The sequence below is a fragment of the Mesoplodon mirus genome (assembly GCF_964341445.2).
Source record: "Mesoplodon mirus genome assembly, chromosome: 13".
Taxonomy (NCBI): Eukaryota; Metazoa; Chordata; class Mammalia; order Artiodactyla; family Ziphiidae; genus Mesoplodon; species Mesoplodon mirus.
In genome coordinates, this window is record NC_138989.1 from 46,689,879 (window position 1) to 46,715,433 (window position 25,555).

At 39.0% G+C, this 25,555-nt stretch overlaps 1 protein-coding gene across 1 annotated transcript in view; it reads left to right on the forward strand.

Annotated features, from left to right (window-relative positions):
* Positions 1–24,205, forward strand: part of DSG3 (desmoglein 3) — a gene marked incomplete at both ends in the record, with an annotated part of 58,953 nt that extends 34,748 nt beyond the window's left edge. Inside the window, 11 exons of the mRNA XM_082641315.1 lie at positions 7,905–8,071; positions 8,931–9,059; positions 9,335–9,520; positions 11,981–12,249; positions 13,435–13,574; positions 14,611–14,835; positions 16,762–17,025; positions 20,612–20,751; positions 21,054–21,117; positions 22,510–22,796; positions 23,717–24,205. Of these exons, the coding sequence (XP_082497441.1) occupies positions 7,905–8,071; positions 8,931–9,059; positions 9,335–9,520; positions 11,981–12,249; positions 13,435–13,574; positions 14,611–14,835; positions 16,762–17,025; positions 20,612–20,751; positions 21,054–21,117; positions 22,510–22,796; positions 23,717–24,205 (2,360 nt within the window). The remainder of the gene's footprint in view (positions 1–7,904; positions 8,072–8,930; positions 9,060–9,334; positions 9,521–11,980; positions 12,250–13,434; positions 13,575–14,610; positions 14,836–16,761; positions 17,026–20,611; positions 20,752–21,053; positions 21,118–22,509; positions 22,797–23,716) is intronic.
* Positions 24,206–25,555: the final 1,350 nt, after the last annotated feature.

Here is a 25,555-nt window from a genome sequence, read left to right on the forward strand (position 1 = left end):
TTTGTGTCCTCTATATCGGCCACCCTTCCCCTGGTGCACAGTGGCTTTAGAAGGTTAATTTAGAAGAGACATCAGTGCATGAATCCATCCACCAACAAATAACAATATTAGTCCCTCTACAAAGAGCCTCCCCTGGACTTCCCTGGCAGTCCAGCGGTTAAGACTCTGTGCTTCCTCTGCAGGGGGCGCAGGTTCGATCCCTGGTTGGGGAACTAAGATCCTGCATGCCTCGCGGCATGGCCAAAAAATTAAAAAATAAAATAAAACAAAGAGCCTCCCCTTATGGCTGTGCCCCTGAAGGAATACCCCAGGAGGGTGCATGAGCGCTCAACTCCAGCACACTGCTTGCCAAGAGCTTCATGCTGCCAGGAGACACATAACAGCCTGCAGGAAGGGGCAATTTGCCCAACTGGTATGCCCAGAGTTGACACTTTTTCCTGCTTTGTCTCCTCTCTGGGGAAATACTTTTCCTCTTTGCACAAAAACACTGTACATGCCAGGAGAGGCCTTATCTCTACAAGTTTTAATAGTAGGCAAACTAAAGTTTGTAGAATGTTAATTAACATTTCCCCTCCTTTTCTAGATTACCTGTCGTGCTCTCAATGTCCTGGGACAAGATGTAGAGAAACTGCTTTTACTAACAGTCAAAATTTTAGATATAAATGACAATGCTCCAGTGTTCTCACAAAGTATGTTCATGGGTGAAATTGAAGAAAATAGTGCTTCGAGTAAGTATTTTGCAGTAACTACCATTTTTAATTTTTTTTTCAGATACAAGTATCACTATAGTACATCATTTTTACAAGCTAATTTATTCTCTTAGTTTCATCAGTAGTTTTGAAGAAAAATTTGTCAAGATAACCTGAGTCTTCCTTTCTTTTCTTTTTTTTTTTTTTTAATTTTTTGCCTTATAACAAATTTAATCAGTTATACATATACATATGTTTCCATATCCCCTCCCTTTTGCATCTCCCTCCCACCCTCCCTATCCCACCCCTCCAGGCGGTCACAAGGCACCGAGCTGATCTCCCTGTGCTATGCGGCTGCTTCCCACTAGCTATCTACCTTACGTTTGGTAGTGTATATATGTCCATGCCGCTCTTTCACTTTGTCACAGCTTACCCTTCCCCCTCCCCATATCCTCAAGTCCATTCTCTAGTAGCTCTGTGTCTTTATTCCTGTCTTACCCCTATGTTCTTCATGACATTTTTTTTTCTTAAATTCCATAGATATGTGTTAGCATACAGTATTTGTCTTTCTCTTTCTGACTTACTTCACTCTGTATGACAGACTCTAGGTCTATCCGCCTCATTACAAATAGCTCAATTTCATTTCTTTTTATGGCTGAGTAATATTCCATTGTATATATGTGCCACATCTTCTTTATCCATTCATCCGATGATGGACACTTAGGTTGTTTCCATCTCCGGGCTATTGTAAATAGGGCTGCTATGAACATTTTGGTACATGTCTCTTTTTGAATTATGGTTTTCTCAGGGTATATGCCCAGTAGTGGGATTGCTGGGTCATATGGTAGTTCTATTTGTAGATTTTTAAGGAACCTCCATACCGTTCTCCATAGTGGCTGCACCAATTCACATTCCCACCAGCAGTGCAAGAGTGTTCCCTTTTTTCCACACCCTCTCCAGCATTTATTGTTTCTAGATTTTTTGATGATGGCCATTCTGACTGGTGTGAGATGATATCTCATTGTAGTTTTGATTTGCATTTCTCTAATGAGTAAAGATGTTGAGCATCCTTTCATGTGTTTGTTGGCAGTCTGTATATCTTCTGTGGAGAAATGTCTATTGAGGTCTTCTGCCCATTTTTGGATTGGGTTGTTTGTTTTTTTGTTATTGAGCTGCATGAGCTGCTTATAAATTTTGGAGATTAATCCTTTGTCAGTTGCTTCATTTGCAAATATTTTCTCCCATTCTGAGGGTTGTCTTTTGGTCTTGTTTATGGTTTCCTTTGCTGTGCAAAAGCTTTGAAGTTTCATTAGGTCCCATGTGTTTATTTTTGTCTTTATTTCCATTTCTCTAGGAGGTGGGTCAAAAAGGATCTTGCTGTGATTTATGTCATAGAGTGTTCTGCCTATGTGTTCCTCTAAGAGTTTGATAGTGTCTGGCCTTACATTTAGGTCTTTAATCCATTTTGAGCTTATTTTTGTGTATGGTGTTAGGGAGTGATCTAATCTCATACTTTTACATGTCCCTATCCAGTTTTCCCAGCACCACTTATTGAAGAGACTGTCCTTTCTCCACTGTACATTCCTGCCTCCTTTATCAAAGATAAGGTGACCATATGTCCGTGGGTTTAACTCTGGGCTTTCTATCCTGTTCCATTGATCTATCTTTCTGTTTTTGTGCCAGTACCATACTGTCTTGATTACTGTAGCTTTGTAGTATAGTCTGAAGTCAGGTAGCCTGATTCCTCCAGCTCCATTTTTCGTTCTCAAGATTGCTTTGGCTATTCGGGGTCTTTTGTGTTTCCATACAAATTGTGAAATTTTTTGTTCTAGTTCTGTGAAAAATGCCAGTGGTAGTTTGGTAGGGATTGCATTGAATCTGTAGATTGCTTTGGGTAGTAGAGTCATTTTCACAATGTTGATTCTTCCAATCCAAGAACATGGTACATCTCTCCATCTATTTGTATCATCTTTAATTTCTTTCATCAGTGTCTTATAATTTTCTGCATACAGGTCTTTTGTCTCCTTAGGTAGGTTTATTCCTACATATTTTATTCTTTTTGTTGCAATGGTAAATGGGAGTGTTTCCTTGATTTCACTTTTAGATTTTTCATCATTAGTATATAGGAATGCCAGAGATTTCTGTGCATTAATTTTGTATCCTGCAACTTGACCAAATTCATTGATTAACTCTAGTAGTTTTCTGGTAGCATCTTTAGGATTCTCTATGTATAGTATCATGTCATCTGCAAACAGTGACAGCTTTACTTCTTCTTTTCCGATTTGGATTCCTTTTATTTCCTTTTCTTCTCTGATTGCTGTGGCTAAAACTTCCAAAACTAGGTTGAATAAGAGTGGTGAGAGTGGGCAACCTTGTCTTGTTCCTGATCTTAGTGGAAATGGTTTCAGTTTTTCACCATTGAGGACGATGCTGGCTGTGGGTTTGTCATATATGGCCTTTATTATGTTGAGGAAAGTTCCCTCTATGCCTACTTTCTGCAGGGTTTTTATCATAAATGGGTGTTGAATTTTGTCGAAAGCTTTCTCTGCATCTATTGAGATGATCATATGGTTTTTCTCCTTCAATTTGTTAATATGGTGTATCACGTTGATTGATTTGCGTATATTGAAGAATCCTTGCATTCCTGGAATAAACCCCACTTGATCATGGTGTATGATCCTTTTAATGTGCTGTTGGATTCTGTTTGCTAGTATTTTGTTGAGGATTTTTGCATCTATGTTCATCAGTGATATTGGCCTGTAGTTTTCTTTCTTTGTGACATCCTTGTCTGGTTTTGGTATCAAGGTGATGGTGGCCTCGTAGAATGAGTTTGGGAGTGTTCCTCCCTCTGCTATATTTTGGAAGAGTTTCAGAAGGATAGGTGTTAGCTCTTCTCTAAATGCTTGATAGAATTCGCCTGTGAAGCCATCTGGTCCTGGGCTTTTGTTTGTTGGAAGATTTTTTATCACAGTCTCAATTTCAGTGCTTGTGATTGGTCTGTTCATATTTTCTATTTCTTCCTGATTCAGTCTTGGCAGGTTGTGCATTTCTAAGAATTTGTCCATTTCTTCCAGGTTGTCCATTTTATTGGCATAGAGTTGCTTATAGTAATCTCTCATGATCTTTTGTATTTCTGCAGTGTCAGTTGTTACTTCTCCTTTTTCATTTCTAATTCTATTGATTTGAGTCTTCTCCCTTTTTTTCTTGATGAGTCTGGCTAATGGTTTATCAATTTTGTTTATCTTCTCAAAGAACCAGCTTTTAGTTTTATTGATCTTTGCTATCGTTTCCTTCATTTCTTTTTCATTTATTTCTGATCTGATCTTTATGATTTCTTTCCTTCTGCTAACTTTGGGATGTTTTTGTTCTTCTTTCTCTAATTGCTTTAGGTGCAAGGTTAGGTTGTTTATTCGAGATGTTTCCTGTTTCTTAAGGTGGGATTGTATTGCTATAAACTTCCCTCTTAGAACTGCTTTTGCTGCATCCCATAGGTTTTGGGTCGTCGTGTCTCCATTGTCATTTGTTTCTAGGTATTTTTTAATTTCCTCTTTGATTTCTTCAGTGATCACTTCGTTATTAAGTAGTGTATTGTTTAGCCTCCATGTGTTTGTATTTTTTACAGATCTTTTCCTGTAATTGATATCTAGTCTCATAGCATTGTGGTCGGAAAAGATACTTGATAAAATTTCAATTTTCTTAAATTTACCAAGGCTTGATTTGTGACCCAAGATATGATCTATCCTGGAGAATGTTCCATGGGCACTTGAGAAAAATGTGTATTCTGTTGTTTTTGGATGGAATGTCCTATAAATATCAATTAAGTCCATCTTGTTTAATGTATCATTTAAAGCTTGTGTTTCCTTATTTATTTTCATTTTGGATGATCTGTCCATTGGTGAAAGTGGGGTGTTAAAGTCCCCTACTATGAGTGTGTTACTGTCGATTTCTCCTTTTATGGCTGTTAGTATTTGCCTTATGTATTGAGGTGCTCCTATGTTTGGTGCATAAATATTTACAATTGTTATATCTTCTTCTTGGATCGATCCCTTGATCATTATGTAGTGTCCTTCTTTGTCTCTTCTAGTAGTCTTTACTTTAAAGTCTATTTTGTCTGATATGAGAATTGCTACTCCAGCTTTCTTTTGGTTTCCATTTGCATGGAATATCTTTTTCCATCCCCTTACTTTCAGTCTGTATGTGTCTCTAGGTCTGAAGTGGGTCTCTTGTAGACAGCATATATATGGGTCTTGTTTTTGTATCCATTCAGCCAATCTGTGTCTTTTGGTGGGAGCATTTAGTCCATTTACATTTAAGGTAATTATTGATATGTATGTTCCTGTTCCCATTTTCTTAATTGTTTTAGGTTCGTTATTGTAGGTATATTCCTTCTGTTGTGTTTCTTGCCTAGAGAAGTTCCTTTAGCATTTGTTGTAAAGCTGGTTTGGTGGTGCTGAACTCTCTCAGCTTTTGCTTGTCTGTGAACGTTTTAATTTCTCCATCAAATCTGAATGAGATCCTTGCTGGGTAGAGTAATCTTGGTTGCAGGTTTTTCTCCTTCATCACTTTAATTATGTCCTGCCACTCCCTTCTGGCTTGTAGAGTTTCTGCTGAGAGATCAGCTGTTATCCTGATGGGGATTCCCTTGTGTGTTATTTGTTGTTTTTGCCTTGCTGCTTTTAATATGATTTCTTTGTGTTTAATTTTTGACAGTTTGATTAATATGTGTCTTGGTGTATTTCTCCTTGGATTTATTCTGTATGGGACTCTCTGTGCCTCCTGGACTTGATTAACTATTTCCTTTCCCATATTAGGGAAGTTTTCAACTATAATCTCTTCAAATATTTTCTCAGTCCCTTTCTTTTTCTCTTCTTCTTCTGGAACCCCTATAATTCGAATGTTGGTGCGTTTAATGTTGTCCCAGAGGTCTCTGAGACTGTCCTCTGTTCTTTTCATTCTTTTCTCTTTATTTTGCTCTGCAGCTGTTATTTCCACTATTTTATCTTCCACCTCACTTATCCGTTCTTCTGCCTCAGTTATTCTGCTATTGATCCCATCTAGAGTATTTTTTATTTCATGTATTGTGTTTTTAATCGATGCTTGATTCATCTTTAGTTCTTCTAGGTCCTTGTTAACTGTTTCTTGCATTTTGTCTATTCTATTTCCAAGATTTTGGATCTGGGAAATAGAATCTTGGATCATCTTTACCATCATTATTCTGAATTCTTTTTCAGGTAGACTGCCTAGTACCTCTTCATTTGTTAGATCTGGTGGGTTTTTATCTTGCTCCTTCTCCTGCTGTGTGTTTTTCTGTCTTCTCATTTTGCTTATGTTACTGTGTTTGGGGTCTCCTTTTTGCAGGCTGCAGGTTCGTAGTTCCCGTTGTTTTTGGTGTCTGTCCCCAGTGGCTAAGGTTGGTTTAGTGGGTTGTGTAGGCTTCCTGGTGGAGGGGACTAGTGCCTGTGTTCTGGTGGATGAGGCTGGATCTTGTCTTTCTGGTGGGCAGGTCCACGTCTGGTGGTGTGTTTTGGGGTGTCTGCGGACTTTTTATGAGTTTAGGCCACCTCTCTGCTAATGGGTGGCATTGTGTTCCTGTCTTGCTAGTTGTTTGGCTTAGGGTGTCCAGCACTGTAGCTTGCTGGTCGTTGAGTGAAGCTGGGTGCTGGTGTTGAGATGGAGATCTCTGGAAGATTTTTGCCGTTTGATATTATGTGGAGCTGGGAGGTCTCTTGTGGACCAGTGTCCTGAAGTTGGCTCTCCCACCTCAGAGGCACAGCACTGACTCCGGGCTCCTCAATTTGGGATGATGTGTTGTCTATTCATGTATTCCACAGATGCAGGGTACATCAAGTTGATTGTGGAGCTTTAATCCGCTGCTTCTGAGGCTGCTTGTTCTAGCGCTTTGATACCATCTCAAGTAGATACAGCTGGAGCCAAACCACTTATTTATTCCTGCTAGTGTTGGAGGGTCTCCTGCAGAGGCAGGGGGTGGCAGTGGCTCACCATGAGGACAAGGACACTGGCAGCAGCTTCCTTTCTAATATTTGTGGTTGAGCTACTTGTCCACTGCCAGTGTACTATATTTCCAAGTTGTGATTGTGTTATCAAGTCAAAGCTTATCCTAGTCACAAAGCTAAGGAGGTGGCTTTAGGCAACCTGGATGCATCTGCATCTAAAAAGCTGGGCTTTTTTAGATTATAAGGGACAGAGATACACTCATTACTTGGATAATGGGGGTGGGGGGTGGGGAGGGAGAATTATAAGGCCATCCAGCAAGGGAAAAAATAAAGAGAAAATAGTCCCAACCTCAACACAACCAACCAAGGCTTAGTGAGAAGTGGAGGATTTTTACGGAAGGCAGTGCAGCTCACCTGATTGAGAGAGACAGAAAGAGATATTGCAAGTGACATGTAATATTTTTTTAGCACACAGATAGTTTTTGTTGTTGTTGTTGTTGGTTTTTAATTAATTAATTTATTTTTGGCTGTGTCAGGTCTTCGTTTCTGTGCGAGGGCTTTCTCTAGTTGCGGCAAGCGGGGGCCACTCTTCATCGCGATGCGCGGGCCTCTCACTATCGCGGCCTCTCTTGTTGCGGAGCACAGGCTCCAGACGCGCAGGCTCGGTAGTTGTGGCTCACGGGCCTAATTGCTCCGCGGCATGTGGGACCTTCCCGGACCGGGGCTCGAACCTGTGTCCCCTGCATTGGCAGGCAGATTCTCAACCACTGCGCCACCAGGGGAGCCCCACACAGATAGTTTTAAGATTTCCTTTTTTAATTTTTTAAATAGATTTATTTTATTTATTTATTTATTTAATTTTGGCCACGTTGGGTCTTTGTTGCTGCGCACGGGCTTTCTCTAGTTGCGGAGAGCAGCTTGCAGTGCGTGGGCTTCTCCTTGCCGTGCCTTGTCTCTTGCGGAGCACGGGTTCTAGGCGTGTGGGCTTCAGTTGTTGTGGCCTGTGGGCTCTAGAGCACAGGCTCAGTAGTTGTGGCACACGGATTTCGTTGCACTGCGGCAGGTGGGATCTTCCCGGACCAGGGCTCGAACCCGTGTCCCCATCATTGGCAGGCATATTCCCAACCACTGTGCCACCAGGGAAGCCCTCTAGTTTTAAGATCTTAAAAGACAAAGATCAGTTTGAAATTGTGCTGAACATTTCATGTGAACATAATGTCAATCTTTACAATTCTTTAATAAACTTCTCCCGTATTCCTAGACTCACTGGTGATGATCCTAAATGCCACAGATGCAGATGAACCAAACCACTTGAACTCTAAAATTGCCTTCAAAATTATCTCTCAGGAACCTGCAGGCACATCCATGTTCCTCCTAAGCAGACACACCGGGGAAGTCTACACTTTGACCAGTTCACTTGATCGAGAGGTAAAGCAAGGCACTGGGGAGCGTTCAGTAACTCAGGATTCGGTTGTAAGAATGCTAAGAGAGGTGACTCCTTTCTACCTGAGAATGAAAGGAGGAAGGAATAGAGGTTCCCAGGACTCACTTGGCCCAATCTAGGGAAACTCCTTGCATCCTAGTGTGATTCTGCTGGGGTGGAATGTGTACTTGAGACCTGCGCAATCAATTGTACCTGAGGAAACAAGTATCAGCATACCTGTGGGAGTTAAAGCGGGAGAGTAAGGGAAGGCATTGCATGCATGACAAAGACTGAACTGGGGTTAATCCCTCATATGATGGAGGAGAAGGAAATTTCTTAGATGGAGGGAGAAATTTCTATCTGGAGTAAAGCCTTCTCTGGTGTCGTGCTTCTTCTCCTGACTTCTTTCAAATTTACCCCTACTTCCGGAATACTAAAGAATCCCCTTCCTCTCTCTGCTCCATTGTCCTACCACATCTCCATCAATGCATGCTACCCCATCAGACTCTGTGTAACTTTTATACAAGTGATTTTCCAAACAGACCAACAGGGAAGCTCTGTAAGTGAGTTTCCCTCTGATAAACATCCCATCATCCTCGTTGTTCATTTTTGCTCTAAGTGTACTATCCTGCCCTAAGAAGCTCAGAGAAAACCTGAACTAGCCTCATAAAGACTTCCGCCCAACCATCCAGAGCCCCACATACCTCCTCTATGATGGACAATGAACAGTGCGTGTGGTCCTTCTAGAGAATGAACCATGAACTTGAATATTTTCACCTCCTTCCCACAGGAAGCAAGTAGTTGTCATTCGTATCTCTGGCACTAGAGATTAACCATTTTTCTTTATTTTTTCTCCAAATTTAGCAAGTTAGCATGTATCGTCTGGTTGTGAGTGGTGCAGACAGAGATGGAGAAGGACTAGAAACACAATGTGAATGTAGCATTAAAGTGAACGATGTCAACGATAATATCCCAACCTTCAAAGAATTGCAGGTGTGTCTTTCATTCCTTGAAAAATAACTATATACTTTTTTAATGTTATACCTTGCCATCTTAATCCAGGATTTGCCTGCTTGCTGGCTTTTATTTAAGCTCTCTGCACTTTTCTTTTAAAATAAGCTATTGTAAAATATAAGAAGTCAGTAACCAGCAAGGAGGCAATACATAATTAGAGAATTAATGACTAATGCCATTCAGGATGAATATAATTCATTTAGATAAAACCTGCCGATGAGTCTTAAATTTTGCTTTTTTTTTTTTTTTTTTAGTATTCAGCAAGTATTGAGGAAAACACTTTGAGTTCTGACTTGCTTCGATTTCAAGTAATAGATTTGGATGAAGAGTTCACAGATAATTGGTGTGCAGTGTATTTCTTTACCTCTGGAAATGATGGGAACTGGTTTGAAATACAAACTGATGCCAAAACTAACGAAGGCATCTTGAAGGTGGTTAAGGTAAGGTCTGATTTCCCTTCAGTGGGAAAAATGTTCTGTATTAACCAAAACTATTACTATATTTTAACCAAAACTGTCATAAATAAACTTTATTCACTTATGAATAATAATACCACTTCTTTATAGAAAACATAAAAAACACATAAAAGTAGATAGAATTTTGAAGACACACATAGCCCCATTACCTAAGAAAATTCTCTTAACATGTTGATTTGTTTCCTTCCAAGCTATCACACTTTCTATAGAAACACAAACACACTAATATACATATATTTATCAGTGTGCCTGTTTTATGCGCAAGAAAGTAAAACACACTTCCTGACTTAAACTCGGGAACAGACAAGAATACATGGAATAGTTGCTTGTGAATTTGTCAACTTACTTTAAATGGATTAGCTACGGTCCTCAGAGGGGGGAAAATGTGACATTTTCTAGAAAATGGAAATGTAAAAACTAAATCTGAAAAATAAAAAATAAATAATTGAGTAACACTTCCATTTAACAGGCTTGGCTACAATAGACCCTTCATCTGAAATAACATAAGGCTATTTATGCCTGGATATTGTATAGACTAGAAAAATATTACCACTATTTCAGGACATTCCTTGCCATAGAACATTGGACTATATGGGAGCTTCTCTCTTTAATTCTGTGACTCCAGTAGAATGACAGCTCCATAATATTCCTTAACAGGGAGATCCCTGGAATTCTAGATTGTTGGAAGCCACATAAGTGGTTGCTATTACTCTGCTTTTCAGAGTGGGTTACAGCCATCCTCAGTTGCAGGGGTTTTGTTATAAACTCCCAACAATGCCTAGGAATGAGATATTCCCAGTCTTCTGTGTTGGTGTCATCCAGTCCCCCAAACTAGAAACCTGGGCCTTATCCTTCAGTCATGGCATTTTCTCACCACCTAGAGCCAGACATCAAATTCTGTCCTAGAAACTGCCCTTAAAGTCTAGCCCTGGTGTTCCTTCTCACAGCCTGTGTTCTTCTCGGCCTTGCCCCCTCCCTTCCTGATGGACGTACCTACCTCCTGTGTATACTTCCCTTCATTCTCCTTCGACCACATTTTTCTTAAAGCCAATTTGGACCAGTTCCTCTCCTCTTTAAAAACTTTCCTTGTTCTCCATTGGCTGTGAAAATGGCCCTCAATCAAGATTGTCCATGTGAATCACCTGCAGCTTCTCCCAGCCTGTGGCAACTACTGGTTCAGTTGGTCTGCAGGGAAGGCCAGGCAGCAAGCGGTTCTTAAAGGTTCCTCAGGGGACTCTTAATATGCAGCCAGGGTGATGACCACCTGCTAGCCTTTGAGATGACCTTCAGCCCCCTCAGAATTGCATCCAAGGTCTCTCAGCAGTCATCTCCCTATCACCTTCTGTAATTCTGGTATTTGCAAGTGCTTTCACTCTGCCTGAATAACTCCTCCTCAACCTGTATCACTCTGCTCACATGAAAACCTCTCGGAAGCCTTTCCTGACTTTCTCAAGTACAAGTCTTCACTCGCTTTCACACACAGACTCTGTAATCTCTTTTGTCAATTACCCCTTATATTATAATTACCTATTTAAGCATCGTTCTCTTCTTCTCCACTAGGAAACACCTGAGCCCACAAAACCAGTCATTGCAAAGTTAAAACTCAAATCTGGATCTCATACCTTAATTATTTTCAGTTATACACAAATGTAACCAAAATGAACATTTCCTTAACCCATCACCCTTAAAAATTTACTAGTGAATGGAAAAAGCTATCCTGGGATACCTCAGGCCTTGATTTGGGCCACTCAATAACAGGATCAAACAAATAGGTAACACACAGGACTGTCTGAAAATGGTTCTATGAAGAGTCGGTGGGCCACCCACTCATCGTTTTGCAGAGGCCTATTTGCCAACCAAGTTTATTAGGATACTTTATCTTTGCCAACAGGGAATTTTTAAAGCCAGAAAAGATATTATTGCACAGGAATCCAATAACTATTCTGTGAATGGGCATAGCTGCCATTTACAGGAATGTATTATGGGCCTTAATTAGTTCAGTCCTTACAACAATCTGATGAGGTAAGGGTTTTTTACCAGAAGCAAAAAGTTGAGGATCAGAGATAGTAAATATTGTGCCCTGAGTCACATAGCTATTAAGTAGCAGAATCAGGGTTCAAACCATGTGACCATAGAAAATTTGTGATTCTTTCCACTGTACCACACAGCCTGAAGAAACTATAAAGGTGTTTTGTTAGTCTAAAAAGAAGTACTCTGCTTTGTAAGTATCCGTTACCAAACTGAGGTTTCATGAGTTACAAATTCTAAAGGATTCTCATCACAGCATTGCGAAGATCTGTGAAACCATTTCGCTGTATAGAAATAAAGGATTCATTCATAGCACGTAACATAGAGCTCTCTTGTCCTCTTTCCAGATCATATTTTTGTGACGCCTCTTTCCTCCTAATTTTATTTTTACTCTAGTCTCTAGATTATGAACAACGACAAAGTGTGCAACTTGTTATCGCCGTCAGAAACAAAGCTGAATTTCACACATCAGTCTCTCAACGTAGGGTCCAGTCAACCACACTCACAATCCAAGTAATAAATATGAGGGAAGGAATTATATTCCGTCCTTCTTTCAAGACATTTGTTGTCCCAAAAGGCATAAGCGGTACAAACCTGATCAATTATATCGTGGGATCATATCAAGCCATTGATGAAGACACTGGCAAAGCTGCCTTATCTGTCAAGTGAGATTTTATTTTAATATTTTATTATTCTTTGAATTTTTTTTATTTTATTGAAGTTTAGTTGATTTACAATGTTGTGTTAATTTCTGCTGTACAGCAAAGCAACTCAGTTATACATATATAATCTTTTTCATATTCTTTTCCATTATGGTTTATCACAGGATATTGAACATAATTCCCTGTGCTATACAGTAGGACCTTGTTGTTTACCTTGACTAGTTTTAATTTATAAACTATTACAATATAACATCTAAACTATTCTGTGCCAAGGATACAAAGAGATACAAAGCAGCCAACTCAAGGAACCATATAACTCAAGAAGAGGCATGCTATGAGCAAAGGTAGCATAAGCATAAGTTAAAGTGGAAACTAAGAAAAGAATGACTTAGCCTGTCTAGAGAGATCAGGAAAAAGTTTCATGGAGACTTTCAGTTGGGCCTTAAAAAAGAGTAGAATTTCACCAGAAGACCGTGGTGCAGTCAGATAGAACAGCACATACAAGACACATATGCCTAAAATAGTAGAGCACCATGCAAAGTAGCTGCTGCAGTATAAAGAGCAAGGACACAGGGACTTCTGTGGTGGTGCAGTGGTTAAGAATCCACCTGCCAACGCAGGGGACATGGGTTCGATCCCTGGTCTGGGAAGATCCCACATGCCACGGAGCAACAAAGCCCATGTGCCACCATTATTGTATTCTGCATGCCTTAGGGCCCATGTGCCACAATTACTGAGCCCACGTGCTGCAACTACTGAAGCCCACGCACCTAGAGCCTGTGCTCCACAAGAGAAGCCACCGCAATGAGAAGCCCGCGCACCGCAACAAAGAGTAGCCCCCGCTCACCCCAACTAGAGAAAGCCCATGCAGCAACAAAGACAAAACGCAGCCAAAAAGAAATTTTAAAATAAAACAATAATAATAATCTTCATTAAAAAAAAGAACAAGGACACAGTTATTTTACTGAGCAGAGCAGAAAATTGAAAAACCAGGCTAACATATACTTAAGGATTATGAAATACTGCTTGTCTGTGCTAATATGTTAAGCTTCTGCTGCTTTTATAAAAGTATATTTCATAGTCTTATACTAAGTATAAATATATTAAATATTAATGAGTCATCTTCATTAAATAGGTAACATTCCATGTTTAAAAAAAAACCTATTGTTGTTTTCTATTACAAAACAGATACATCTTGGGACGTAATGATGGTGGTTTGCTAACTATTGATTCAAGCACTGCTCAAATCAAATTTGTCAAAAATACTTTTCGGGATGTTACTTTCATAGCTAACAAGACAATCACAGCTGAGGTTCTGGCCATAGATGGTAAGAAAAAATATTTCATTTTTAGAGAAATGTTACTCCAACTGGCATTTCTTGATGAATAGATGATTGTGATTATTAACATATTACCTTTATCATTAGATGAAGTTAATTATCTGAGGTGGCTAAATCCAGGAGAAGACTGAGCATCCCAGCTTCTCACTGGAGTTTGTTGGACCAGTGAATTCTGTGTTGGTCCTATTGTTGGCTGTTGGGGCAGGAATTTCTGGGTTTGAGAAGGTGGATAAAGATTGAGACAGAAAGCCTATCAGGGAAGCTCAGCTCCAATGTGAGGTGCCTCTGTGAGTTACTTACACACAGAGTGAGTTACTTATAGACATCTCAAGCACTTATATCATTGAACAATAAAAATCTTTTGAAATGTTTTTAAAATAATATTCATGGACTATGTGTGTTTCCCTAAGTGTAAAATTAATTTATGCTCAAGGCGATCGGCAAACATAAAAATAAAACAAAAGAATAAACACCCAAAATCATATTATCTGGGAAAACAGAAAAAAGCACTAAGGGAAACAACAGAAATAATTCATAATACCACCACTGAGAGATTTTTATTTTATTGTTTTTGATTGTCAACATTAAAAAATTTTTCTTCAATAAACTTTATATTTTGGGTAATAAAAATAAATCATAGTTTATTCCAAATACTTTGGCTCAAGCTTTAGAAGCAAAAATCTTTCACACAGTCTGGGCTCGTGCAGTAGGATACATTTAAGAAAACTATTATTTTTATGTTGATTTCATTTGTAATCAGTGAATTTATCACCTTAGAGGTCTTGGTTCCAAGCTTATTAAATTAATAGCCATGCTTCTAATCAAGACATCTGCCAAGTTGATAAATTTAAATTTGCTCTCAACAAGGTGTGGAAATTGGGTGACTTGTGGGAATAACGAATACAATTTCTCATGAGTAGATATGCTAATCTGGTTGCATATGAGAGAAATTTTAAAGGTTTATTTAGTTATTTTTTGTACAACTTGTGTATATTTCTCTAACTCTAAAATGTTACTCTTATAGGAAAAACAGGTGAAACTGCTACAGGCACCATATATGTCCAAATAGGTTCTCTTAATGAAAATTGTCCAACAATTGTCCTGGAAAAGGAAACAATCTGTAGTTCATCACCTTCCGTGGTTGTCAAAGCTATATCACTGGACAGTGATAAATATACTGGCTCCTACACATTTTCACAGGACAAGCAAAATATAGGACTGTCAGTGTGGACGATCACAAGACGTGATGGTGAGTACTTGTAAAGCTGCTTCCGCAAATGAAAGTTGCTACTTCTTTATATTTCCAGAAGGTTAAGAGAGAGTTCTTTTGGGAGCAGTTCCTTTCCAGGAGTAGTTTTTAAAATTCTTTGTAATGAAGATGAGGTCCTAGCCTCATGAATTTCTTCTCTCTTCAGGAAAGAAAAGGGATGATACAATATAATATTAGCACTATTTAATATTTTCTGCTTTTCATGTGGACTCTAATTTTTGGATATCTTTATATTTTTAATTTTTTATCTGTACCTCCACAGCACCCCAAAAAAATAAAAATAAAAAGATTATAGTCCGGCACCTATTTTACTGCAGAGCTGTTTAGGTTTCTAAATACAGCCTTCATGTCTGCAGGCTGTCAACAGACATGAAGCACTGAAGGGGTCAGCCTGCTCAAGGCTGTCACTAGTCGGTCACTAGTCAGGAATCTTGAGAGCATGGTGGACTGAAATTTGTAAACCTATTAGCCAATGGGCAAAAGCTAATCCATCCTTCCTTTTCTCCGAACCTTTATCATGCTAATTTCACATTTCCTGTTTTCCAGGAGTCTCACAGAAAAAGCCATTAGACAATAAGAATCTTCTCCCTTTTAGGATTTTATAATGACCAGCAGGCCACTTCAAATCCTTTGTAAATGAACTCACTTATCTCTAGCTCTTTTCTGAACTACTCTTGCTTCCTTTCATGAATGTGCTTACTCTGTGGTACCTTAGTCATAGGGATCTGCCATTGCTAGAGTCACCAAAGGCATCTTGTTCTCCGTGGCCTTCTTTCCCGGGGTCTTACTGATCCTGGTGTAGGGATCTGGCTCCAAACTGTGCATGTAGCCAAATGGGTTTACCAGACACATGTCCAGTGAAAAAGCTACAAAAGAAACATCATAGAGAGACAGGACCTGGCATTAGACACACCTGTGTGGGTGAGGGTAGGCACGGTAGCAGTGGTTGGACTAGGTGGGTCAGGCACAATGTCAGGGGGCATGATGGGGTCAAGAATGATTCAAGGGATACAACCCTACAGCTTATGAGAGCTGCTGCTGGAGCCCACTTAGGAAGGGATAGCATAGCAATGAAGAATGGAGTACGATCATTGCTCATGAGTCAGAGAAGCAACAGGCCTTCACCGCAGGGAATCCCATACAACTGGCATTAGGCTCGTGGGATGAGTACTGACAGGAGCAGCTGAAGTAGCAGCAGCCAAAGCAGAAATTCAGTCTTGATAAGTCAGGCACCAAAGCATGGAGTGAGGCGGAAGGGATACATTCAGAGGTCTACACCAGGTTCCAGGGGTTGGTGCAGACGTACAGAAGAGTGGTTAAGTCCCAGAAGAAGGAGGCCTGGGATTTAAATGATGCCCATCTCCCCTCCTCTTTTGGGGGAAAATCAAGATAGGACTGAGGGGCTTCCCTGGTGGCGCCGTGGTTGAGAGTCCGCCTGCCGATGCAGGGGACACGGGTTCGTGCCCTGGTCTGGGAGGATCCCACATGCCGTGGAGCGGCTGGGCCCGTGAGCCATGGCCGCTGAGCCTGTGCATCCGGAGCCTGTGTTTCGCAATGGGAGAGGCCACAACAGTGAGAGGCCCGCGTAACGCAAAAAAAAAAAAAAAAAAAAAAAAAATATATATATATATATATATATATATATATATATGACTGAGTTTTCACGGGGGAGAATAATGGGCCCCTCTGGGGCAGACAGGAGGACAGGAGGAAGTACAGCCCCATACACCCACTGATCTCCAAGAGCCCTCATATCTGCTCAAGCCTCACCCTACTATTTGTGACAGTGATGTCTGTTACAACTCTGGTTCTGTTCACCAAAAAGAAAAAAAAAACGTAGTTTGCAGAGCAAGGAGCAAGATACGCCTTGTTCTACTGCTGATTTGTTTGGTTGTTTCCTTTCAGCCACCTCCGCAAACCTACAAAGCATGAAGCAGGTATCTCCCGGTGTGTACAGAATCCCCCTGATCATCACGGACAGCAAGGGCATGTGGTGCAAGACCCCGGAGAACTTGACTCTGGAAGTCTGTCAGTGTGACAGCAGTGGCACCTGTAGAGATTCGGGCACGACCAAAACCCCTGTCTCTGGGACCCCTAATAGAGAGAGTTCCAGGAGGCTGGGGCCTGCCGCCATTGGCCTGCTGTTCCTCGGTCTTTTGCTGCTGCTGTGTGAGTATGCCGCAGCATCATCCTGCTTGCACTGGGTGTCAGCACATGCAGAGGCCTTCCCGCTGCATGGACAATGCATCTCCGCAGTTGTTTTAGAGGCAAAGCTGGGGGGAAATGGCATTTTCAGGAAGAATCGGAAATGGCATTTTCAGGAAAAATCAGAAATGTTTAAAGCTAACACGTCACCTGCCAACAATCTGTATTTATAATACAGAAAAGCAAGTCGTATATGTTAGACATATAGAAAACAGCACGAGAGACTCAAGAAGGAAAAAAATGAAGCATGAATAGTCTACACACTGGCCATGATGTTCATGGTCAAAATAATGACTTTATCCATGAGTGTGGCACTTTCTAAAATGTCTTTTTTGTATACAGATCTCATGAAATTCTAAAATAAAATAGAACCCTGGCCAAATAAATTTAGGGAAAATATATAAGATATCATAAGCCTTGAGCTTTACAGTGCACATAAATATATCACAGACTCTGAGAAGTTATTGCTTAATCCAGAATTTCCTCAGAATAGCTTTCTACCTGAAAATATACTCCTGTAAGGCTCTCATACTTAATATATTAAGTTTATTGAACACATTGAGGGAAATTACACACATGTATTATTTTTCAATAAAACTAAAATTTATTTTTTTAATAGGTAGGTTTCAAAAATTACACTTAAAATCGTGTGAATCAATTAGTATTTTGACTGTAACAAGTCTCTATTTAAAAGAACTTCATGGCAAATTCTTATATTATAAATAAAAGAAATCCTTGATAAATTCACAGTCACTTCCCTAATTTATTATAGAACCATAGACTTTTAGAGTTAAAATGATTATTCAACCTCTTAATGTATTTTTTTTAATTTATGAGATATTTTTAAACCACAAAGAAGAACAGAAAATTGCCATGACAAGCACAAATATAACCACAACTCAGACTTAACAGATAGTAATATTTGCACATATATAATCATATAACATATAACTATCACTCAGACTTAACAGACATTAATATTTGCCATATTTATTCAGATCTCTTTTAAAAAAAGAAATAAATTACTATCCATACATTTAGTGGCCTCCTACACATGCCATATATTCTCCTTCCTCTTTCCCCTTAAGTGTTTACTATTCTAAAGTTAGCATGCATCATTTCATTTAATAGCTGAAACTGACACTCAGAGTTTCAGTTTTCCAATGTCATGATTAGTCAATTTCAAATCCAAAAATTTTTCAAGTACCTATATATGAGTCTTTATATAGATCAATCAAGTTCAATCAATCAAGTTCAATCAAGATCAATCAAATTCCCAAGAAAGGGAACTTGATTCTGGTTTTCATGTAGTAGTAGATTTATGCATGTCTAACTCTATGGAAAACATATACCATGATAAAGCTGTAATATATATAATAATATGATATAAAATAAAAGTGAACACTAAGGAATATTGCAGAGGTTTCACAGACTCAGGGGAATCATCCATTTGAGCCTTGGAAAATGAGTAGGATATAGAAAGTACAAAAAGAGGGAAAGGTGTTTCCAAAGGGTAACAGCATGAGCCAAAGCCAGAAAATGCTTGGCAGGTTTTAGGAAGCACACAGCCTTGAGAGGCTAAAGCAAGGGGAAATTGTGGAGAGTGAAGGAGATGAAACTGGAGAATGCTTTGGGACTAGTTTGAAAGAGCTTACACACACATGGAAAGGAGAGTTTGCTGAGAGTATTTGAATAAAAGACTAACACGATCATATTTGTATTTTAGAAAGATAACATTGGCACAGTGTGTACTGTAAATTAAAAAGGAAAGAACAGTTAGGAGGTTATTGTAATAGTTCACAAGGGATGATGGAGGCCAGGTTTTGAGCCATGGCATAAGACTGGAAAGGAAAGGATTGATGTGCAAGGCACGATGTGGGTACATGGAGAGGATCTGGAGACAAATGGATAGGAAGAGTGGAACAGAAGTCCATATGCACCACTGAATTTGGCTGCTACTGAAACCATTAAATGAAATTGAAAATATCAGAGAAAGCACAGATAAGTTGGGTGGCAATGATAAGTCTGATTTTGAAATGTTGAATTTTGAGGTATGCATATATCCTCTAGGCTACTGTACATTTAGGACTGTGGCTCAGGATGACAGTCAGAGGTAATATACTCCATTATTCCCACAATCAAATTTGCTTCTTGTGAAATATCACCATTTGCAAAATGTCGTACCTTGAATTTTGTGCAGGACAGAACTTTCTCTGGATGCATATGTAAAAACCTAATACATATTGCACACACAATGATAAACAAGATTTCTAAAAGACTATTATGGCCACCTAAAAATACTGATCATACAGATATATATTCATCACTTTTCAAAACTAATTTGTCCATTTATAATATTCAACCCTTCCCACACATTTAACAAAGTCATAGAATTAAGAATGGCAATAAGTAAAGAAAACCTTTAGAAGTATCACTTATATGAACATTACGTTAAATTTTGAGAAAATGTATTATGTCCAACTTACTTTATTTTATATACTTGGCCTAATTTTTTTCATTTATGTATATATAAAATATATAAAACTGACCTAATTTGTACAACTGATGTAGCCCATCCAAACAATACTGGCAAGTCCTCATGGCACTCAGTACCATCCTTTATAGATATTATCTCATTTAATCCTCACAACAATCTATGAGGTAGATACTATATATTCTCCCATTCTTTGGATCAGTTAATGGAGGCAAGAAAAGATGACATAATTTGTCCAGCTGGTGAATGGTGGAACCAAAACTCAAACCCTAGAAGTCTGACTCCAGAGGCTATATACTCTTAAATCTCTCACTAAGCTGCCAGTAAGTGAACAGAATTCAAACATTAGGATTCAGGTGGCCTCAGCAGGCCAAAGGTGGAGGTGGGGTCACTGACTACCTAGACTGAGAAGTGCCTCCTTTCTCTCTTGGCCCATTAGCCTGAGAATGATGTTAATCTTTATTGCTAAGACTGATATGCACAGAAAGAATGGTAATTACCCAGGCAGGAAGGCCCCCCCAAGCTAAGAATTCCTAAGTCACAATTAAGAGTGCAATGATATTAGATCATCACTCTAGTTGCTGAGGGAGTTTGCAAGTTAATGGCTATTCTCTAAGAGATCATTAGAGACCAGATTACCAAATCACTATAATGCCCACCTAAAATCTTGACTCTTCGGGTGTGTATTCACTTGACACGATATACATTGCCTCAACATGTACAAATAAATGCAATAATAAAAAAAATATATTATGGAAAATGATTGAGGAACTGAATGGCCACCTTTATCATTCATCAAACAGTGCCTATTTTAAGAAAACAATATACGTGTCTCAAGAATAATCTGATCTGTCTCCTTCAGTTTCATAGTCATGTGAAATTTAGTATGCTTAATTTACTAAATTTTATTTTGTAGAAGCGAATTTTGCTTTCTATTAGATTATCCATAAGCGTTAAAAATTATTGTATTTTCTTTGTAATGTTTCTGACAATTGCCATGTCAAATTGTTTCCAAGTGATTCAAATGTTCTGATATTTTGTTTTCCTATATACTAGTGGTCCCCCTTCTGCTGTTGACCTGTTGCTGTGGGACCGGTCCTATCGGGGGAGTGACCGGTGGATTCATCCCAGTGCCTGATGGTTCAGAAGGAACAATTCGTCTGTGGGGAATCGAAGGAGCCCGACCTGAAGACAAGGTGAGGATACACTTTGTAAAACATTTATTTCAATCATACAGAACAAAATTCGATTTATATTCATATAGATAAAGAGGTAATGGGGTATAAAAATGATACTTCTGACCCTCAAGGACCCATGAGAGTCAGTACTAAAATGAATGGAGCCTTTTAGGATCTTAGCTCTTCAGATGTCAAATCATAAAAATGTTACTCCTGGAAGAATTTGAAATTCTTGTAATGTCTCCATTTGCATATCTTACTTATATTGGTGAAATCTGGGTAATTTTTAAATGTATTTTTTTTTTGCATATGGTTTGTAGGAAATTGCAAATATCTGTGTGACACCTATAACTGCCAATGGAGTAGATTTCATGGAAAAGTCTGGTAAGTGAACATAAAATTTATTTTTGAAAGCAATAATGAGTTAAATAAGAAATATTGAAAAATAAGAAATGTTCTAAATTATTTTCTTAATAATTTGCATATTTGTGCACATACTGAGAGATGTTACCCCTGAAATAGGGTTTCAATGAAATGGTTTACTGTTAGTATATCAGTCAATTCTGTGACCTAGCTCTGGCTTCAATAAGTTCATTTGTCCACTGATGTCACCATTTTTTACTAGCTGAAGATTTGCTATACATTTCCAAACTTTAATAAACTGAAGTAGAGCTCTCAGGGGGTAAATTATTAATTTTTTAATAAGCAAAGATTTCACACATATAGAAAAATGTAAAGGAAAATATAACAAACACTATGTACTCACCACCCAACTTTGCCTATCAACATTAGTAATATTTGCAGTTAAAGCCTCATGTGTGCACATCCTAGGTCTTGTTGCACTTCTTCCTTCCCCAGAGCTAACAGGATCCTGATTTGAGTTCAATTACCAATTCTTATATTTAATCATAATGGGACAAGAATCGCTTATTTGTCATATAGGTGAAATTATTTATTTCTTTGGTTTACCAAATGACTATTTTACTCATCTTATCTCAACACTACAACTAAGGTGTAAACTAGAACCATAAGACCTAATGCCTAATATTCAGTTTTTTCTTAATTCCATGCTTAGCAATAGATTGTTTTTAAATGTCCAGCCTGAAAACTCCACATAAGATCTCCCCCAAGAATGTAACTGTCTTTATCAGCTACCTTAATCCTTAATCCTTACCTGCTTCTCCCATTATAATTACATAGCAAAAACTATATTCAGAATTCTCTAGAAAAAATAGCTTCCCATGAAAATGCAATGTAAAAGTAACAGGCAAAATAGTCACAGCTTATTAAATTTTCATTAAGCACCAAGACACCAAATTAGCATCTGCTAATTTGCATGATTACATTATGTATGCTTCCTCTTTGGTTTCCATATTGAGCCAATATGACAGCTTAATTATAATTTCTTTTTTCCTGAAAACAAACAAGCATTACATTAGAAGCTTTCCAATGCTGTGTGCTGAATATTCTGTTTTTACTTTTCCATTTCTGGCCGTTGTCACTGAAAATCTATTTCCTTTGTATATTTTTTCAATTAGCATGTTTTCAGAGCTATTTCATCTGCTAATATCCTCTGTTACGTCCTCACCTCCTCTGTTACTCTCACATAACAGACTGCGGGATGTTCTTATCACCTCGAGTCATAAAATTGTATTTTCTCCCACATACTTGCTTTACTTGGCAACTGCTCACGGATATCAAAGACCAGGAAAAAAAACAAAACAAAACAAAACAAATCACAGCATGAGATGTTATCGAATTTTCTCCTGTTTTTAGAAGTTTTTACAAATACATACGCTGGAGGGACGGGGGTGGAAGGAACTTCTGGAATGGAAGTGACCACCAACCCTGGAGCAGCTGCAGGATCTGGAGCCGCTGCAGGATCTGGAGCCGCTGCAGGATCTGGAGCTGCTGCAGAATTCGGAACAGCCGCTGGACTTAGCAACTATTCTGCAACTATTGTGTCCGGAACGATGAGAAGAAGGTATTCCATGGAAGGAACCAACAAGGACTATGGTGAAGGGGCAATAAACATGAACTTCCTAGACTCCTACTTTTCTCAGGTAATTTGGTGGAAAACTTTGTTATCTTGTTTACATTAGAGATCTTTCTACTTGACTCTACTTCAGTTTTACAGTTCGTTTGTTTGCAGCTTGGGGAAATACAAGAAAAAAAAAGTAGAGACTCCTTGTAAAATAATACAGATAACCTAAGATGGCTGCCAAAATCCAGCTACTGGTCAAAAGGAAGAAGGGGCCGGTAGACATAAGATGAGAGAATATGGCACCTCATTCCTCCAGCTGGAATAACAACAGAAAGCAAAACCTTTTGCATTTCAGATCAGCAGCATCCTCTTTAGGAATACAAAGCAGCTTATTTTCTATTTCCAATACCATGAAGGATGTCAGAATACATCTGCAAACATTTTTCTGAGAGTGTTAGAGTATTCTTCACATTGTCAAGGAGTCCATGTCCAAAAATGTTGAAGAACCATTGAGTTAATGACCCAAACATAAAAGGGGGAGCGAGGGCTGTGGTCCAAGATTAGGTGAAGTGTCAGGAAGCATAGAATCCAAATGGGACAAGGGTGCAAGAACAGAGAGGACTTTGGGAGGAAGGTTGCTTGCCTCTTGGTTGGTGCATCTTTAGAACGGATCTCACCTACAGTTTCGGTATCAGAACTGGCAACTGCTGGCATCTAGCCTGGTAGAGCAGATGAAGGCTGACACTGTGTGTGAGGAGAGACTGGCAGGAAGGGCTTGTTTAGGATGAGGATTCTTGGAATATTCCGAGGTGTGGCATGGGCCCTATTTACGGGTCAAGCTCTCACAAGATTACTGATACAGAGGATGCCCTTACTTCTATGGATTACCTAAATCACGCATTCTTGATCAAACCTTGAGTTCTAAGAATGGTATAATATTACATTTTTCCACTGAGTGTCTCTTACGATTCATTTTTTTCCACTTTTCTCCACCTTTAGAAAGCATTTGCCTGTGCCGAGGAAGACGATGGCCAGGAAGCAAACGATTGCTTGCTGATCTATGATAACGAAGGAATGGGTGCCCCTGGTTCTCCCACCGGCTCCCTGGGTTGTTGCAGCTTTATTGCTGATGAGTTTGATGACAGCTGCTTGGACTCACTCAGTCCCAAATTTAAAAAACTTGCAGAGATAAGCCTTGGGATGGATGACGAAGCCAAAAACTCTCAGCCACCCACCAAAGAGAGCGGTTCTGGGACTGAATCCCGTGGCCAATCCGTACAAGTCCAGCAGTCAGAATCTGTTAGGTATCAGATTTTGTCAGGCAGCCAGGGAGCGTCTGCTTTGTCTGCTTCTGGCTCTGTCCTCCAGCCAGCCATTTCCATCCGTGACCCTTTGCAGCATGGTAGCTATTTGGTAATGGAGACTGGCTCAGTTTCTGCTTCCTATGTGCAGCCTTCCACTGCAGTCTTTGATCCACTTCTCACATAAAATGTAATAGTGACGGAAAGAGTGATTTGTCCCATTTCCAGGGTTCCTGGCAACCTACATGGTCTGGCAGAGCTACAAGGGTCAGGTCGTAAAATCTGTACAGAAGATCCTTGTTCCCTTCTGATGTGACCAGAATGAACTGGAATTATATACTGGCCAAATATGGATATTTGAACCAAATTATTCAAAATAGCATAGCAAATCTCACAGTATTGGTCTGATTTGGCACTTATTTGCTACTCTCATAAACTGATCATGATTACAGTCTAAATTGTCTAGTTTATATCCCCAAACTGGATGTGTTGTCACTCTTACTTCTCAAATACTATTCAAGTCCTTGTAAATCTTAATGTTTTACAAAAAAATCTTGAGATCATATTCAGTGGGGAATTTTCCTAATAATTTTTAAACTTCAAATGCCATGTGTTTTAGTGGATTAAGTGCTTGGAGTCAAGAGCCCCAGTTGTTGAATCTTTCACCTTTTCTTATATCATTAATAATGATATGTCATAAGGTCTTTGCTAAAGCATTTTGAGCTGCTTGGAAAAAAAGAAGTAGTTGCAGTTGAATTTTTGCTGTCTTCTTGGTGCTGGGAGACCCTGTGTACATCTTTTGCTCAAGCTAATGGTATTGGTTTATGCATTAAACTTGCTGCATCTATATTCCTTACATTCTCTCAATAAGACAATTTTGAAATAGAAGTATCATAGAAAACTTAGGAAAGTTTAGTATGGTGTAAATATTTTGTGTTTTATTAAATCACCTTGAAAGGATCTACCTAAAGAAAATATTTTACATTAAGGTACTCCCTACATACTTCTCAGTAACAGTAATCCTGTGTTAATAGTCTTTGAAAATTACTCTTTACTTTTTAAATGTCAGTAAGTAGCTGTAACTTACATATCACTTATAGTGATGTTTATCTTGTTAACCGTGTCTACAGACTTCATGGGAATACAAAACATGGCTTTTCTCATAAGCAAAAGAGGCCTCTAACTAGAATAACACATAGTGAAATTTGTGAATGTGTATTATACACAGTGTTTCTGGTCAAAAAGCAATACAGAAAGGAATTATCAGTAACTCTATTTTATTAAGCCTCACTCCTTTTAAATTAAGGTGCTACCGCAATTTAATTCTTGAGCATAACAATGTTAGGCAAGCGATGGCTTAGAATATGTCATTTCAGGGGTATTACCCTGATGGCAACGCAGTTCTTCAAATCATTTCTGATCATTCAAGGTCTTCAGCCTTTAGCCCATAGAGAGCACCCTACCTCTTATCAACTTTTTTGTCCTTAACTGAGTCTTTACAAGGTCATTGCCTGGCTCCATGCTCTATTATCTCTAA